General features: G+C 45.9%; 1 protein-coding gene across 4 annotated transcripts in view; it reads left to right on the top strand.

Annotated features, from left to right (window-relative positions):
• The window catches only part of LOC135237332 (basement membrane-specific heparan sulfate proteoglycan core protein-like), a 106,878-nt gene that overhangs the window by 16,234 nt on the left and 72,486 nt on the right, over nt 1-18,158 (top strand). For all 4 annotated transcript variants that reach the window (XM_064304406.1, XM_064304405.1, XM_064304404.1 and 1 more), the window contains exons 2-3: nt 12,823-12,958; nt 13,570-13,698. In XM_064304406.1, the coding sequence (XP_064160476.1) occupies nt 12,823-12,958; nt 13,570-13,698 (265 nt within the window). The remainder of the gene's footprint in view (nt 1-12,822; nt 12,959-13,569; nt 13,699-18,158) is intronic.

The following is an 18,158-nucleotide window of genomic DNA, read 5'->3' as shown; positions in this document are numbered from 1 at the left end:
GTTATATTATGTTGTTATGTTATGTTATGAACCCTTTTCTGCATTTTCAGTAACAAAAGGTATATTTTTTGTCTTTTCTTTACACAAACTCTGTTTGATATCCTTGTCATGTTTTACTCTTGTTGATTGCCGAGACTTCAGAACTCATAATCCTGTGTGTCTGAAAAAAAAAACAGACAATGGGTTTGATTAAATGCGTTAAATAAGTCCAGAATAATGAATAAAGACCTTTAGTAGCATATTTTCACAAAGGATTTATAGCTTTTTTTTTAAAATGTTCATACTTGTTTGGCGGGTGGACTAGGAGGCTGGTGAACATCCACTGGTATTTTACATAATGCGAGCCCACACGATAAACTGACAGCTTCTCATCGACTCCTCTGCTTTTTCCTCTTTCTGTCAGCCCTGTGAGGACAATGGGGGTTAAAGCAGGCGGCTGTGAGTGCTTCTCAGGCATGTGGTTGAATCGGGCCTTTTTGAAAGAGGTGTGGCGACCCTCTGAATTCCTCTCAATTCCCTCTCTCATCTCCCTCCCTCTCTCCTCTCCTCCTCTCTCTCTCCTCTCTCTCTCCTCTCTCTCCTCTCTCTCCCTCTCTCTCTCTCTCTCTCTCTTCTCTCTCCTCTTCTCTCTCTCTCCTCTCTCTACTCTCTCTCTCTCTCTCTCTCTCTCTCTCTCTCTCCTCTCTCTCTCTCTCTCCTCTCTCTCTCCTCTCTCTCTCTCTCTCTCTCTCTCTCTCTCTCTCTCTCTCTCTCTCTCTCTCTCTCTCTCTCTCTCTCTCTCTCTCTCTCTCTCTCTCGTTTCAGGGACTGTCCACACAACATTTCTCTGTTACTCTCCGCTCTCTCTGCCCGGCCCCTCGGACACATCTGGTCTTGTTCGTCGTTCGGGGGACTGATTTATATTAACTTACCAAATTTAAAAGCCGTTGGTCATTCAGGAACATTCGCTTTTTTTATTTCGTGGTTCGTCGAGCAGTGAAAATAACACGCACCACAAATAGGATTTGATTGCTCCCATGATGTCATGGTTCACCTTATTTTTTTTAAAGGTGCCCATTGATGGTCTGTACTTCTTTTGCAGCTGTGTGGAGAGTTTTTGTTTTGTTTTGTTTTTTAGCTGCAGGTTTTCCTCTCATGGTTGCCAATAGAAGTTGAGGCTATGCTCAAGTGAATGTTCGGCAGGTGACCTCTGCACACTTGTACTGCTGGCCCTTCCGAGCGAGTCTCCACGGCGACGCCCTGCCAAATCGGCTTCAATTACACAACATCCATTCTAAGCAGACACCACAAGCTACAGCGTGGCCATAAAAATAGCCTGAAAGTGGACACTGACTGTCGGTCATTAAATGGTTCGGGCATTTGGAAGGACTTCTTTCTTTTGTGTTAACCATGTACAGTGCACTTGACGTATTGACTGTCAGTTTAGTCTAATGATGAGAGAACTGGGCTTGTAACTCGAAAGTTGTGGGTTTGATATCTAGCCATTGTACTGTCATTGTACCCTTGAGTTTGGCTTGAGTGATTGATTGATGGAAATTTACTTGATAACCATCAGAAAAATACAAGAGGAAGTTCAACCAGGAACATCATCAAGTACCAACCTCACAAACTATCCATTTTGGTCCTTGAAGTGTGTGTTGGGGGTGGGGCATGGCAAATTGGCATGCATCCATAGGTCAAAAATAATGTCATATCCTACAATCATTTACAATCTCAAAATACATATCTACATAATGTAGTGGAACCAGCCACACCAACACTATACAATTAAAATCAACTTTAAAAAAAAAACGACTCAATAAGAGACTAATATGCGATACCGAAATCCAGCAGTGCCTCGCTGCAGGGGAAACGCAGCAGGCTGATGGCTGCAGCAGGTGCTGGCAGGTTCGGTGGTTTGGGATCGAGAGCGTACTGTAAGGAGAAAAGCCCTGGCTGAACGGCTGGTGTGGAGGTCAGAGTTAACGTTGCTCTGGGCCGTGCTGCGGCCGGGGGAACCGGATCCAACCGGAGCTCAAGCACAGCTGCCCGCGCTTCCTTCGTGACAGTTAGCCCCGTCCATCTTTAGCCTGTTTAACCCGGCCATTTGTTTAACAGGGAGGTCTTCCAGCATGCGTTTTGTTTTTTTGTTTTTTTGTTTTTTTTGAAGCAGTGTGAAGCCACTGGGAGTTCACGTCCTGCTTCGGGAATGGCTTGAGGATGTGCACAGAGCCTTTTCGAAAAGTGCTAGTGTCTACACTTGAGCAGGAGCATTTCCACGATAGCCACTGATAAGAGCTGTCTCATCCATTCCTTTTGTGCTCCCGCCAGTGGTTTGCATTGTGCGGTCCCTCTCCGCCAGAGTTGATTGGCTGCAACGCAGAAATGGGGCACAAATGGAGAGATGGCTCAGTGCCACTGGCCCTTTCCTGTCATTAATAAACACCATGCGCTTACGCCCCCTCCCCCCCCACCACTGCACCCCACCCTCCCCCCTAGGAGGTGGCATGGGTTTCAGTGCTTTGCTTTTTGAGGCCCCTGCAGGGCTGGTCACTCGTGAGGCGACAGGAAACAGGAAACAGACCGTATTTTATTCCGTCACACCGCTTATCTGACCCTGGCAGAGGGAACAAAAGTCTTTTTTTTTTCTTTTTGTTTGTTTTTCTTGGTGGTATCTCTGAAGCGGGCGACCGCGGGCTGGTGGGGAAGGCGGGGGTCACAGGCATGTGCCCACATCTCTGTGCCACGACCGTCCCTGGGTGATGGAGTGCCCCCTTTTGTGCTCGACCGTTCTTCCTCTCTCTCTCTCTCTCTCTCTCTCTCTCTCTTTCTTTTCTCTTTGATGTTAGCGCTGAACGGTCACATCCAGGGCACTTTCGTAAAAAGGAACGGTCACGGATCGCTGGCGTTCTCTGATCCGGCTGGTGACAGAAGAGACACCTAACGACCAGGCCGTCGCCATAGCAGCGCAGCAGGGCGTTGCCGTCCACAACGGCGGCATCCCGTGCATTATTATTTTGCTCATGTTAACCGGGTTGAAATGAGGCAGATTCGCAGCTGTCAAGCACTTTAATTTAAATTAGGGAGCGACAAGTTGCTGGAAGCAGATGAAAAGATGCCTCTTTAGCTGCAGGATGTTTCCATTTGCTCCGGACACGACGCAAGGCTGCGTCGGAAGTGTAGCAGGGAGAACCGAGCTGCGTCTGGAGAATCAAGCGGCCGTTACGTTTCCTCCGGAACGCTTTGTGAAGCAGAGGGTATTTCCCATTTCTCTCTTTGCTAGCCTTATACGCCACTTCCCTCTCCCTTCATCGGTCTGTTTTGACTGTAACACTGAATGCAGCCTCCGTCAGTGAACGCCAGCCATTCATTCTGAAGGAAGAGGAATTCTGGGTAATAAATTTGCCCCTGAATGTTTTCTTTTCTTTGAGGTGGGCATGGTCACGGGTTCACGGACAGCTGAATAGTACGCCATGTATTCCTCACACGTTTACACACTGAACTGGTTTCTCTGGTGAAACTGTCCACTTGCTCCAGCCGTTCCCTCAGTGGACGTTTTGAGTTCAAGGCATTCTTTGGGTGGTGTGGGTAGGCAGTAAGTCTATGGCAAGTGTTATGTTATGTTATGTTATCTTATTTTTAAAAGGAAATTACATTGCATTGCATTACAGGTATTTAGCAGACGCTCTTATCCAGAGCGACTTACGCAACTTTATATGACAACGTGAATACAAGTCCCGGTAGTTTTTATTTTGTTAACACTAAGCATCAAGTCAAGTAAGTTAAGTACCAATGATTTCAGTTTTCAAAGTCTTTGGTTCATGATGAGAGTAGGCATTTCGTATTGCATGTCCCAGAATGCATCTTGGCTGACCGTCGTCATGGTGTGAAACTCTATTCGTTTGTACTTTGGTTTAGTTTAGTACAGGGATTGTAACACGTGTAATTATTTTGCGGCACCAGTCTAGTCTACAAATACCCTAGAATTTCTGTATTTGCTGGTAAAGTGGTTTTAATCCATAAATGTGCGGTTTACAAAGCACTGTGCTGAATCGCCCTCCCCGGTGTCTCCTAGATCACCAGATGGCTGCTTTGTCAGGTTGCTGCATTGTGTGAAAGTGGAACAGAACAAGGTCTTGCGTTAGTTCTTGTTGACAGTGGGCCTTTCCTTGAGGACAGGGATAGTGGCGGCAGTGTAGCACAGTGAGTAAGGAACTGGGCTTGTAACCGAAGGGTAACCATAGGTTCTGGGTAGGACACTGCCGTTGTACCCTTGAGCAAGGTGCTTGACCTGCATTGCTTCAGTATATATCCAGCTGTTTAAATGGATGCTATGTAAATGCTATGTAAAAGTTGTGTAAAGCCGCGTTTCCACCGCAGGAACTATACCCCGGAACTAGGAACCTTTTGAGGAACTCAGTGCGTTTCCACCGCAGGAACTAGGGTCTAAATTTAGTTCTGGGGGCTTTGTTTTACCCCCCAAAACGTTCCTGCTCGGGGGGTAGTACTTTCCGAAAGTACAGGAACCTTTTGGGTGGAGCTTGCAGCGCTGAACATTTCTGATTGGTCGAGTACTCGTAGCATTTGTGTTGTATTTATTTTCCGCCATTACCCGCCATGTTTGAAAATATGCAGCGGCAAACCAATTTATTTTCATAGTAACTTCAAATCAAACTTGTATGTTATGCGGCGCAGTAGCCTACTTTTGGTTATAACTTGTCAACGTCTTGGAATTATAACGTGTGCTCTTCTGTTCTTTTCTTGCTTTAGTATTCGTTTTATAAAATGCTAAGCATTCGTGCTGGGACAACATATTACGTAGGCTACCAAAACATTCAAACGGATTAATTCGGTTGCTGAATATTTTCTTCCGGATTTTCTTTGTTAGCCCGTTGTAATTGACTCAAAACGTTTGATAGTTATGTGAGGTATGCGGTAGTTCTGCATAATTAACATTGGTGATACAGTACAAGCAAACTGGAAATCACCTTCCGCACTTTTTATCCGGGTAAAATAACAGGTTAATTCTAGTAATCTTCGCTTTATCTTTTTCAGACTGCCGTAATTTTACTCAATTTTACTGCCATTTTTCAATTCCACGAAAAGACCAGGAAGACTATGGACTCATTTATGGTGCATGGTTCGCATCTGGAGGGCACACTTCGCTGCTCGGCTAGCAGTAACTTCGAAGGAAAGCAAACGGTGGCTGTACCGCTACTAATTTACATTTTCACGCAAGTCCGAGTTTTCGTTCTATTCTTGTCATTTTGCGATTAGCCTATATGGAATTGACAACGAGAAAGTAATAAAACAGCAAATTGTTTACAACCTGTGCATGTTTTCTGCTGTTAATGAATGTGTTTGAGAGGATATATGAAAATCAATAAATACAAAAGTAACCATATATAGTCATTGTTGGTAACCCGTTGTATATAAGTGGAATAAACCTCTCCGGGCTGTCCCGGTTATTAGAAAAGAATGTAGGCTACTTCGGTGGTAGTATGGGGTTACAGAAGAAATCATAGGACAGATGGACCGACGACAACGTCAGTGGGCTAATTTGCCTAATCTTCGCGGTACTTTAGACCCCGGTGGAAACGCAGACAACCATTGGCTGAAGGAACCTTTTAGTTCCTGGTAAAGTAGTTCCTGGGACTGAAAGTTCCGGGTAATTTTGGTGGAAACGCGGCTAAAGTCGCTCTGGATAAGAGCGTCTGCTAAATGCCTGTAATGTAATGTAATGTGATGTCATGTAATGGATGAGTTTGCCGGAGAGTCCTGATTTGTCGGTATTGGCGGAGGAAAAGCACCGACCTGAGTATCAATAGCGGGAAAAAACTGAGCGAGAGTCAAAATGCGCTACCCTGGACACCGTCGGCCACATTGTTGTTTTAAGGGATATTCCCTTGATCTTTTCTATGCATTTCTGAAACAATGTTTACCATTTGGGTTCATTCCATTTACAGTTTTTAATAGATCCTGTCAGTTAAAAAAAGATTTCTGTGATAGCATTTAAAGATATTTCGTATCATAAACTAAAAATCTTACTACTAGACACTCATTATACTGAGTGAGGATTTTGTATACCTTGGCATCCATGTGTCCATGTACACTGTATTTTGCTAATGGCCAGTCCACTGGAGCTCAGACATAAGCGTGGGAGTGCATCCGTTGCTGGTTTAGTCACGGGGGTTAGAGCAGGGTGCTATCTGCCTGCTTGTGTGGTTTCACTTTGGGAATCCCACTCAACCCCTGTCACCTGCTTCTCTGCTTGTTTTGTTTTTCTCACTTCAAACGCGTCGCATCTCGCCCCTTGACCCCATGTTAAAGTTCAGCGCGCTGTTAGTTGAAATATGTGTCTGGTCACAATGTTTTTACGTCTGAGGGCGAAGCGGATTCCCGTGTCGCTTGCGTGACCTTCCCCTCCGCTGGAGGACGTGTTTCCTTGATGCCAATCTCCCTGGCAGCGCGGAGGGCAGCTGGGACAATATTGTTTTTCGCTGCGGCCTGTCTGAACACGGGCCTCGACTAGTCTGGGCTGTCGCGGAATCGGCGGGTGATTGACAGTTCCCTTTAGTGTCAGTCAATAAAATGCCACAGGTTTCTGAGGATAGCTCAAACGACTGAGAGAGATTTGGACTGTTGGGTTATGGAAAAGTTTTGTCAGAAGCAAATGGAAAAAGTATAAAAGCATTTTATACCTAAAAAGGACATTCTTCATTGCTGTCCCATAATTCTGTTTGTTTTTTTTTTTTGCAGAAATGTTTGCATTTTGTTACCTCTCATAGAGAGATTTGAGTTGAGAAGGGCCAAGCTGGGTATAATTGCAAGCACATGGTCGTACGCTTTGAGCCTTACAAACAAGCCGCTACGGTTTCAGTTCTGATATCACTCCTAGAGTGGAGGATGGTTCCAATTATTTTATTTGCAGCGACTGAGATTGTTTGTTTTGAAACCCCAGCGAAGCGGCGCACACACACACACACACACACACGGTTCAGTGCGGGGGGGGGGGCGGTCGCTAGCTGCAGCTGAAACCCGAGATGTCTGATTCTCTTCCCTCGTAATCCTGTCGGTTTGGAGTCCCGCTCGGCTAACTGTACTTCCACACGCCACAGGAGGCTTGTCTTTCAACTCACCTTCAGTCCCCCCCTTTGTGATATGGCATCCCCCTGGCGTGTGTGTGTGTGTGTGTGTGTGTGTGTATGTGTGTAGGTGGGTGGGTTGGGGGTGGGTGTGTGGGGGTTGGCCTCCTCGCATACACTATGTGTGTGTAGGTGTGCTGTATGTGTGAGTACGTTTTTACGTTACTCGATTGTGTTCTCCATATATGCGGTACATGTGATCATGCGCATGTTAGTGTGGGACCGTGCATATTTTGTGTGTGGGTGTGCGAGTGCGAGTGTGCGAATGTGCGTTTGGTTGTCATTTTATTATGAATCGAAAATAAAACTACAAATGAGAGGGTTAATAAATGTATTTCATAAGATTTCACCTTTATGCAGTTTTGCCTCTCAACCCCCACCCACCCCACCCCCCCAAAAAAAACATGTTTTATCTATTCTCTGGGGAGAAGGAGAAGCCAACACAAACCAATGTCCTCATAATTTCCCCCCTTTTAATCTCAGCTCCTGACAGCTTGTAATTAGACCCCCTGATCCCCCCCAGCCCCACCCCACACCGTGTTCCCCAGTGCGTTCGGCAAGCGGGCACTTGTGGGGCGGCTGTTCCGACACGTCTCTCGGAACAATGAGCCGGCACATCATGTAAATAAAACTTTTTTTTTTTTTTAAAGCTGAAGGTACGAGAGAGCCACATCGCCGGGGCCTGTCCCGCTGTCGAGCTCTGAGGCACCCCCCGTGCGGTCTAACTGAGCGCGCCCAGACTCTTGGGGCCGACGGCGGGGTTTGAAAAGGACAAAACAGCCGCGCGCGCGACCTAAAGAAAGGATGTGGCGTCACAGCGGCGTTTTCCATACCGCTGCGCCTCAGGAACAGGGTCCGCCCCGAACAAACAGCTGCGCCCAGCGGGTCCCCAAAGGTCACATGAGCAGCCAGAGACCAATTTAAGGGCCATTGTCTCCGCCGGAGTCCTGAAATACCGCGACTCGCGAGGCACGCTCAGCGCTTGCGGACGGAACAAATGACCTAAGGACACGGAAGCGTGCGTCCGCATCGCCTCTGTTTATTTTTTATGGGCCCCTTCCGAGGTGCACAGAAATAACGTTTGAAGCGTTTGGATGCTCCCGTGCTCCGGGTCAGGATTATGTTAGATTGACATGCAGCCTGAAAATAGTGAGAAGATCTAATGCTGGTATTTAACCCTTTGAAGAGTAGAGGGTTTTTTGGAATGTTCTTACAAAATTCAGTGTTCTAGAACTGAGCTCTGGTCCGAATTTCGTTAGATTGACAGGCAGCCTGAAAACAGTCTAATGCTGGTGTTCCTTTGAAGAGTAGGTTTTTTTTGGAAGGTTTTTTTTATTTATAAGTCATTATAAGTCAATATTATAGAACTCCATTGCTTTCAGTATTACCAGTAGTGATTGTTACATCAGCATTAGAATGTTCAGTTGAGAACATTCTGATCACATATTTGCGATCTCACCCCTTAAGGGATTAAGCATGTCTGAGGGAAGCTCACAGACATGCTTAATCATTTGTGTGTGCACTGTGGTCTGTACATTGCGGCCATGCTGTGGCGAGTCAAAGGTCAAAGCTTAAGCAACGAAAAGGGCACGATGGGTAATCACTACCCGACACGAGCTAAAAAAAAACAAAAACCTCCGGATGCAAACATTAGCATCCTGCTGTGAAGTTCTCACTGTCAACCCTCAATGTTCAGTTCTATACCTTTGCAGATAATCGCTGGGAAATGCATTGATTTCTCACGACATCACCTCCTGCCAGCTCTTTGTCCCCCTCCCGGAACATACCTGCTGTCACTCTTCCTATGAGACAGCTTGACAGCTTAAAAGGTGCGCTGTATGCATGCAGCGCGCGTAAATATAGGCTGTTTAGCGCCTGTGGGCTTACTTATACTGTAGCTGCCCAGCAGCAATGAAGACTGTCAGGAGGGCTTACATGGACCAACAGCAAGAGGGGGCCCACATAGATAAACAGCATGGGGAGACTACATCGACCCACAGCAAGGGGGGCCCACCTCGACCCACAGCAAGGGGGGCCTACTTGGACCCTCAGCAAAGGGGGCCTACCTAGACCCAGAGCAAGGGGGGTCTACATGGACCCTCAGCAAATGGGGGCCTACTTGGACCCTTAGCAGGGGGGGCCTACTTGGACCAACAGTTATGGGCAGGCTGAGCCCCAGGGGGCTGGTCCTGAAAAAAGTTGGCTCTGTCAGGCATTCACCCACTATGCCCTTCACTGCCTCTATTCTGTGAAATCTCCTCTGTACCTTATCTTATGGAAGGCAGCGTTCAGGTCTGCGAAACGTGACGGGTCACGTTAAGTTTGTGTGGGCAAGAGTCGCTCCTGCATTTCCAAGACGAAACAGCCTGCCAGGAAAAGAGATGATAACCAAGATTATCATTGAATTTTTTTTTTTTTTTTCTTAGCGTAGTTGCTTTCGGTTTTGGTCTCTGTTCAAGGCTACCTGGGGCTTGCTGAAGGTGGTGCTTTTAAAAACACCCTGTGCACAGCAGGGCATTCATCAGCCTGAGTGCCCAGCGCAGACAGATGTGAAATGCCAAACTCAGTCACAACCTGCTAAGTCAGCTGCAAACACCAGTCCTTTCTCACACAGGAAGAGTTCTGCTGCTGCTGGGCGGCAGTGTAGTATAACGGATAAGGAGCTGGTCTTGTAACCTAAAGGTCACAGGGAAGGACACTGCCGTAGTACCCTTGAGCACGATACTTAACGTGCATTGCTTCAGTATATATCCGGCTGTATAAATGGATGCGATGTAAATGCTGTGTATTGCTCTGGATAAGAGTATCTGCTAAATGCCTATAATGTTATCTAATGTAACTTGGACTCTGTGGTATAGTGGCAAGAGAAGGCAAGTGGAGACTCCCTCTTTAGACCTGTCTTCCATGGACCTGACCTCAACCGATATTCTGTGCGTCCTGAAAGCTTCCCACAGTCCACAAGCCTTTTTCATCTTTCTGCTCATTGCTGATTGGGAGGGGGGGTTGGAGGGGGGAAAGGCCTGTGGATCAGTGATGTGAGTGTTTTTGCATCTGCTCTCAGCAGGTGTACCAATCCCAGCCAATCCCCTCCCCTCCACCCCCAAACGGCTGGGAAGGCCTGCCTATACATTCAGAGTGAGCTGGGGGGACAGGGGGTGGCAAATTACTAAAGATTCATCTAGTCAAGAATAAGACCCTGTCTTACGTTATCTGGAGCGTCTCAACCAATCGAATTATCCCAGTGCTCCAATTTGCATCTGCAGTTGTTAGCGGCGGCCATGATGTCATGTAATAAGGTTCTTAAGTAGTGTAGTTGCTTAAGTAGTTGCTCATTTATGCAGACTACTCTGTGCATGTGTGTGTTTGTGTGTTCTCCATTCCTGTTATTGTCCCACAGCCTTTTTTTAAATAGTTCTTGACTTTGTCTTTCCCAAAGGCTTTTAAATAATTTATTATATATTTAATGATGGGCATGTAAATTAAAATTCAAAGTTCTTTATTGGCATGACAAAATTCGCATTTGCATTGCCAAAGATTTGGCAAGGAGCATGTGAATCATCAGAACAGTGTGATTGTATATACGTTCACATAAACAGTCTCAATAACATATTAATAACGCACTAATAAGAAAAATAACTACAGTTGATTATAAGCATATGTGTGTACATATTTATTTTGGTATTTAGAACACAAGAAGTACTCTGACCTGCTGAAATGATGGTGTAGAGTAATTTTACAGCTGTTTTTTATCAGGCATATGGCAATAATGAAAGCTTGTTTTGTGTGCATAAACATGAAATCATATTGAGCATCATAAGAGTTGCAGACTGTCTCTTCTCATGCTGTAAGGCTTCTGTGGCATTTAACTCTTTCTGTATCATTGTCTTTGTGGTGCGAAGGCTTTGCTTATTTTTCATCACCAGGACGAGGGGTGTGATTTTGGTTACTTAACCAAAAAAAATGATGACAGATGTATGAAATAATAAGTAACATTCCTGAAATGAAAAAAAAAAAAATAGCGCACAGTGGATGTCATAAGACAAAAACCTTGTGAATCCATGTTTACTTAATGATAGTGATCTCAATATGTAGTCTCCTTCAGTCTCCAACATTCTGATGATGTTTGAACCACCCTATCAGTAGTATGGAGAGTGAGTGTCTGCTGGGCATGGCCAAAGGAAATCGCGTTCCTCTGGACAGGGTAAGGACACCACTCACAGAAGTTCAGTTTGGGGTGGGGCGAGGGGGGGAGATGGATCACACCAACGGTCCGTTGACTGGCTCCCGTCGAAAGAATTTGGACGGTCAGCGCTTTCCTTTTGAAAAAGGCCCGGGATTGTTATTGCAAGCTGCTCATTCAGGAGAGCGGAGGATTTCGCGGGGAGATCAAGGTCTTTATTGGCTGGAGCCGTTTAAATGGGAGACGCGGCATGATGGGTCCCGGTGGAAATGGGAACTGGCGTGCCGTACCAACTGGAAATGCCAGGCGTGGCACCCTGCCAGGCGGGCGTGCAAACACCGGGAGGAGTGTGTGTGTGTGTCTGTGTGTGTGTGTGAGGTTGTCAAAGAGAGGGTGCTTGTAACAGAGGGGAAGCTGGGCAGGGGCACTAACCTAATTGCTCTGGCTGAAGTAGCAATAGAAATGAAAGGGTGTACCTTTTTGCCAGTGGCTTAGTTGGCTGTTGTTGTGAAAGCCATTGCCTTTCAGCTTGTAAAAAAAAAAAAAAAAAATCAAACAACCTGAAATACTTGAGTAATTTCGAACCAGGGGGGTGTCATGGTGGGGCAGTGGGTAGCTCTGTTACCTCACAGCAAGAAGGTCATTGGTTCATCTTTATGTGTGGAGTTTGCATGTCCTCCCCATGTCCAGATGGGTTTCCTCAGGGTACTCCGGTTTCCTCCCAGGTTTCTTCCCACAGAGACATGCAGGTTAGGCTAATTTGCTTATTGCCTATTGCCTGATAATTTTTATCACTCTTTTATAAAAAATAAAAATAAAAAAAAACCCATTTTCCTGTCACTTGTTACATGTTGCCCCATCCCAACACCTCTTGGTAATTTGTATTTGTCCTAATACTGTAGCTTATTCTTCTGCCTAGTTGGCTTTGCAGATGTTAGGCCAGGCTAGTGTTCACTGTTCTCGGCTAGAAATAGCTGTACAAAATAAGTATTGTACCTTACTGAACCCGTGTTTAGCAGTTGTCTACGACCATGAAATGCACTTTTTTGTACGTCGCTTTGGATAAAAGCGTCTGCCAAATGAATGTAATGTAATGTAATTGGAGAGTCTAAATGTACCCTGGGTATGAATGGTGTGTGTGTGTGCTGGACTGGTGGCCTGTTCAGGATGAGTTCCCGCTTCTCGCCCAATGCATGCTGGGATAAGCTCCAGCACATTGCACTACTGGCATTACTGACGCTCTTACCCAGAGGGACCTAAAGAGGGACTTAAACAACTTTTTACACAGCATTTGCATTGCAGCCATTTATACACTGCCACAGTGAATTGTAGGTTGTACTTTTCTTCTTTAGGAAAACCTGTTGTGATATTCGTGGAGGTTTTTTTTGGGTTTTTTTGGGGGGGGTGAGCTGTTGCTTGAGGTCCTCTTTTCTACAGCTTTTTGATGGATGTTAGCTGGGAGTGGAGAATTTGACCCCCGTAAAAAGAGAGTTTGGCTCCCCCCTTGTTTTACTGCAGGTCGCCGGCGGCTCCAGGGTGTGGGGTGACGTCGCTCTGCCCGAGGACCTGGAGGCCGGCCAGGGGGACCGGCGGTGGAGGCGGTTTCTCGCCGAGTCCGACGACGAGGACTTCGCTCTGGAGGACTACTCGGGAGGTGGGTGCGGCATACGAACGCGGCTTTTTGTAGCCGATTTACACGCAGCTGATGAGGAATAGCTCCTCACGCATCGCTCCGCACTCACTCTTGGTGAGACCACTTTGTTGGGCTTTTAAAGGGACACAACCTCCTGAAGCTGGTTCGCTGTGTAATGAAGTGCTTTGTTTTGGTTCTGAATCCTGACTGTGTCCACGCCACCTGTGGGCTGTGTCCCCATCGACAGTCTGCCCGTGGCATCTGTGCGTGACGGCTGCTTCTCAGTCACATTGACTGCGCAGAGAAAGCAGCACATGTTTTGGAGGAGAGTGAGGGCTTGCCCTTAAGAATTTACAGAGAAGACAGGCAAGCCCTCTTGAGACTGGTTTTGTGAATACGGCCAGCCATTTAAAAAATAAAATAAAATACCAGGGATAATAATTTTTTTAATTAAAAAAATAATAATTAATCACGAGAAAGTGGAGAGTGCCGAATTCTGACCCTGACTCCCCTGTGAGATTCACGCACCCCCATCTGCGGTACCCGAGACTCCAGCACACGGCCCTGGAATGGGACGGTGGAAAGGGTGTGTGCCAATGCCCCCGTGTGCTCTACGCTTTTACCTTCCACAGAGGGACCCAGCGGTGAGGAGGACGGGAGCACCCCAGAACCCACCGATATCGGGGTGGAGGTCACGCCCACGCCCACGCCCATGCCCACGCGCATCCCCACGCCCACGGGCACGCTCGTCGTCGCCACAAGTAAGAGCGCCGGGTCACAGCTCCCCGTTTCCTCCCCGGGGGGGTTGGGAATCGTTCAGTGGAGATGATGTGTTTATTTTACCACCCAGTCCATTAGGAGCGCTCATCGCTAATTAGCACTGATGATGACCCAGGGAAAGAAAGGAAGGGTTGGAACTGTTTTACCAAGCTGGTCTGGGAGCTGGAAAGCTGAGTGATGGACAGATGCCATGTGCACAGGGGTGCTGTAAGTGGGGGGGTGGGGGGTTAGGATGATTCTAAGGGCCCTCAGAAAATATTTAAACATCCCAAAATCCCTGGTGGCGCCCCTGCTAGTGCATACCAGATAACAAAGAAAATATTTAAAAGAAGAGAAAATCGTTTGTGCCTTTTAGTGCCTCCACCTTCTTATTTTATACTGATTATTTCGGATTTGCTCCCAGTTCATTTTGTTTGGTAATCTGCTGTTTAAAAATTGTTGATTTATCTGCAGATGACCACCTCTGCCCTTTTTTGATATACCTTGCCGGGCAATCTTTAATGTAAGGGCCTTTTACTAATCTCTGATTCAAAGAGAAGAAGCCACAGCCAAGCATCACCACACTTAGGGATCTTTTAGTATTTCATCCAGAAGGAGGATTGCTGGTCTGCAGAGGTGGAGAATCCAGGTTCAAATAATAAAAGTCCTCCCCATCATCTTCCTCCAATCACCTGGAATTTCCTAATTGGCACAGTTCTTCAGCCAAGAGTTGGAATTGGCTGAATTGATGAATTCAGCTGGCTGGAGTTCATGGCTGGAAGAAACACCTGGCAGGACTTTTACTTTCTGACCCCTGGATTTCCACTTCTCTTCTGCTGGTCTGCCAGCCCTTGCATGCTTCCTGGAGTGGCCTGGCTTGCCAAGGCTGATCATTCTGAGCCAATTGGAGGCTCAAGTCTGCCTGGGGTAGTATCACAAACTGATTTGAAATGCAGCTTTAGTTTTTAAGTGCCGAGCAGCCGCGTGGAGGTACGCATCTTTACGGCTAGGTGCTGCACGCATCAATGTCCTTCCGAAGGTTCTGAGGTCTTCTTTGTTCTGTACACGCATGTTGTGCGGTGTGGAGAAAATGTACGGCCTGTGGTTTAACCGAAGCATGCCGTCAGATCAGGCAGTCTTCAGATGTATCTCAGACACGTAAACAGTCTCCTGTCTGTCTGTTATCAGATGAAAAACAAAGGGAAGCAAAAAATAGATGAAAGAAGGACTAAACAGTTAGGATAGCGGCAGACGGCAACAGCACCTGTGTTCTCCTCCCCCTCCCCCCCACCCCCCACCCCTTGTAGCGTCTTCTTTTTTTCAGGTGGCAGACAAAACATTTACGCAACACAGCACTTCCATTGGAAGGTTTTTTTTGTTGTTTTACAGAGAACAGCAAAAATGGGTGCCCAAAAGGAACCCGCACTGGCATTACAAACTGGACAAATATGGGCGAAAAAAAAAAAATAGAACTGTTCTGATGTATTACTTTGATCTTCTCACCATAGGTGTATCGGAAATAACTTCTGTCCAGTGTAAAGTATACCCCCGCATACACCTGCCCCGTTTGATCTATATATATGGATATATATATATAAGTGGTGCTTCACCTACACATTTCCAACATGTGTCTACAGCTTGCTTATATATATAGTATTATTTGATGACCAGGGTGCTTTTAATTTGCAGATGTCCTGCTGGCAAAAGTGTGAGATACTGTACAAGAACTCACTACAGTTCTCCCACGCTCACCTGACCTTATCATAATGACTGTCACTGTCCCTGCGAGACCTGCTAGGAGGCGCTGTTTTCTACTCCTGAAAGCCATGCTAGACACAGGCGCAAGCCTGAAGTAGCAGCGTTAAGGATGACGAGCTGCATACTTGTGCAAAAAAACAAAAACAAAACAAAACAATTCGGTTTCAGGGATGTCTCCCTTGTTTTTTCTTTACCGAAGACACAGTGCACTGTTTCACCATCAGAATGCTCATAGTCTCCATGGATTTAGTCTTGCTTTTTCATTTTCTCTTCACTGCAGAGGGCACGATGCAATATTGCATTATATCCAAATATAGATTTGGAGTCCAAAACTGTACCTGTTACCCGGATATGAAAAATATGATGTGCTTTTAGGGTCCAGGAAGGCTGATTGTTCTGGTTAAAAGGAGTCCTGTGGTGGTGCATAGATGAGCCCCATATCAAATTCAGATATGCCAGTGGCGAATGTGGTTGGTGGCCTCGCAGGTTTGATGTGCAATTGACAATTGGGTTGCCTTCGGGATACTAGGGCTCAGTTGGTTAGGCATCAGTGTTTTATTGCTCTCTACTGATCCCTGCTGGTCAGAAAGGCACCCGAAGTCTGCTTACCAAAGCTGCGGGTGAAGTGTTTTCTTCCGACTCCGATCTGGGCAAGCTTAGTCTGTGGGCTGCGGTGTGAAAAGAAGCAGCTGGTGACACCACGTGCTTCAGAGGAGAACCGTGGATGTCTGCACTCTCCCAAAACAGCTGCGGAACTCACAGCAGGGACGTGGTTGTGAACAGCTAATTGGACTTTCCAAATTCAGGGGGAGAATTGGTCATGCCAACATTGTTTTTAAACAGAAGGTAGTCCTGCACTCTATGGAGTGACAGTTGGTTTCGTGTCATGTCCTTGACATTACCCGGCAATGCCGGCACAACCTATTACATAAGGTCGAGGTATTTCTTTTTCCTAGGCATGCCACAGGTTGACACCAATGTCTGGGTCTAGCCATCGACATTTGGCCCTGCTCACCGAAATAGCCCCAGCAGTGGACCCCGGCCGGACCGCTTTATTGCCTTTATTGCCTCATTGTCCAGATGTCCCGTTCAAACCTGTGTGTTGCTGGCAGAATGGCGTTTTAGGGGAGCTTTGTACTCGTGGTCAGATTGTTATCGTGGGTATGAAATGTTGCTGTTGTCCCCTTGGGCAAAGATGAGGCAACGGAATGCTTTAGGGTCCTCACAAGGGTAGTTATTTATCGCAAGGAGACAGTGTTACAGTCTGTAATATAAAGACAATTATTGGTGTTTTTTTTTCCAGAGGGCTTGAAGGACAGTAACTCAATAAGCCCCTCTAAGAAAGAATTATGCAAACTGCCAGCTCACACATCGCAAGCACACATCTTCAGGACATCCTCTTGAACGAGGAAAATATTTCCATTATGTGTTTATATTTTTCCATTCTAAATTCAATTTTTCAAAAATCCGTCACTACCGGTTTTCATGCAGTATAACAAGGCGCTACATCATATTTTCTGTGATCACCGTTCCTATGGAAACATAAGAGGAAACATCCTGCGCTAATATTGGATTTCGGAACGCCTCACGAAATGTGGGAGATGTTCACTGACATCTTCACGAGAAGTTACTCCACAAGTACATATCTGCACGGAAATCTGTTCCTGTCTTTGAACAGGCAGCTGGTACAGGCAGGAAGTGTGAGACAGGCCAGATGCTCCATGCCACTCTTGATATATCTGTTGCACCAGAATCTTCTTCCCTAGATATGCTGGAGATACAAGTGTTGTTCCCATCACATTCATGAACTTGCCATGTACGGTATGCTAAGTGTGCTCTTATATGATTATTTTATTTTTTATTTGCTGGTGGACATCTTTATTTATACAATTAGAATTTTTCACACATATGTACATATCTCAGTGGTGAAGTCACTGCCCCCCCTGGCCAAAATAAACAGTTTCAAAGCACACACTAATTACAGAGGATAATCAAGCAATGAAAGAGCGTAATAATGTCAGACTGTTTTTAAAAAATATCTGCTGTGTTTTCAAAGTTTCATTGCCTTATAAAATAAATATAGAAAAAAAGAATTTGATATTGACAACCTTGGCCTGTCCATTGTAAGTTCCGTGAGTTTTACGTTGTGTTGTGTTGCTTTTTCATTACACGCAATTTTAGCCTTGGAGGACTTCATTCCTCCCCCATGTCTTCAGAAAGCATTTATTCAGGGTTTTGCCCAGTGCTTGTGAGAGGGTCCTTCTGCATCCTGTAAAAAACAGTGACTTAAGGCTATGAGTTGCTTAAAGATTTTTAATTAAGAAGCTATTTAAGTACGTCAGTTACAGGTATAGCTGGAGTCAGGTAACTGAATATTACAGGTATGTATATAAAAAAAAAGAGAAATATGGTCACTGTGAGCTTTACAGGATGTTTCACCATGCTTAGATCAGCACATTAAAAATATGCAAGCCCCTACACCCAGAGATTTGTTTTTGTAACAGATTACACTGTTGTCAGGGTTTCCTGAAGACGAAGGCCTGGGAGCGTCCCTAGTCATTCTGATAATCTATCTCTGGAGATGTGTAAAACTTTTTCACTGCTTTTGTACCGATAGCTTAGACAAATATATACATATGCCCCTGAAGATTTCCTCAGAGTGAGCTTTCAAGATAAACAGAATGAGACAGAGACAGAATAAGTA

Source organism: Anguilla rostrata, chromosome 13 (assembly GCF_018555375.3).
Source record: "Anguilla rostrata isolate EN2019 chromosome 13, ASM1855537v3, whole genome shotgun sequence".
In the NCBI taxonomy this organism is placed as follows: domain Eukaryota; kingdom Metazoa; phylum Chordata; class Actinopteri; order Anguilliformes; family Anguillidae; genus Anguilla; species Anguilla rostrata.
Note: the sequence above shows the minus strand (reverse complement) of the source record. Positions and strands in the feature narration are given on the sequence as shown.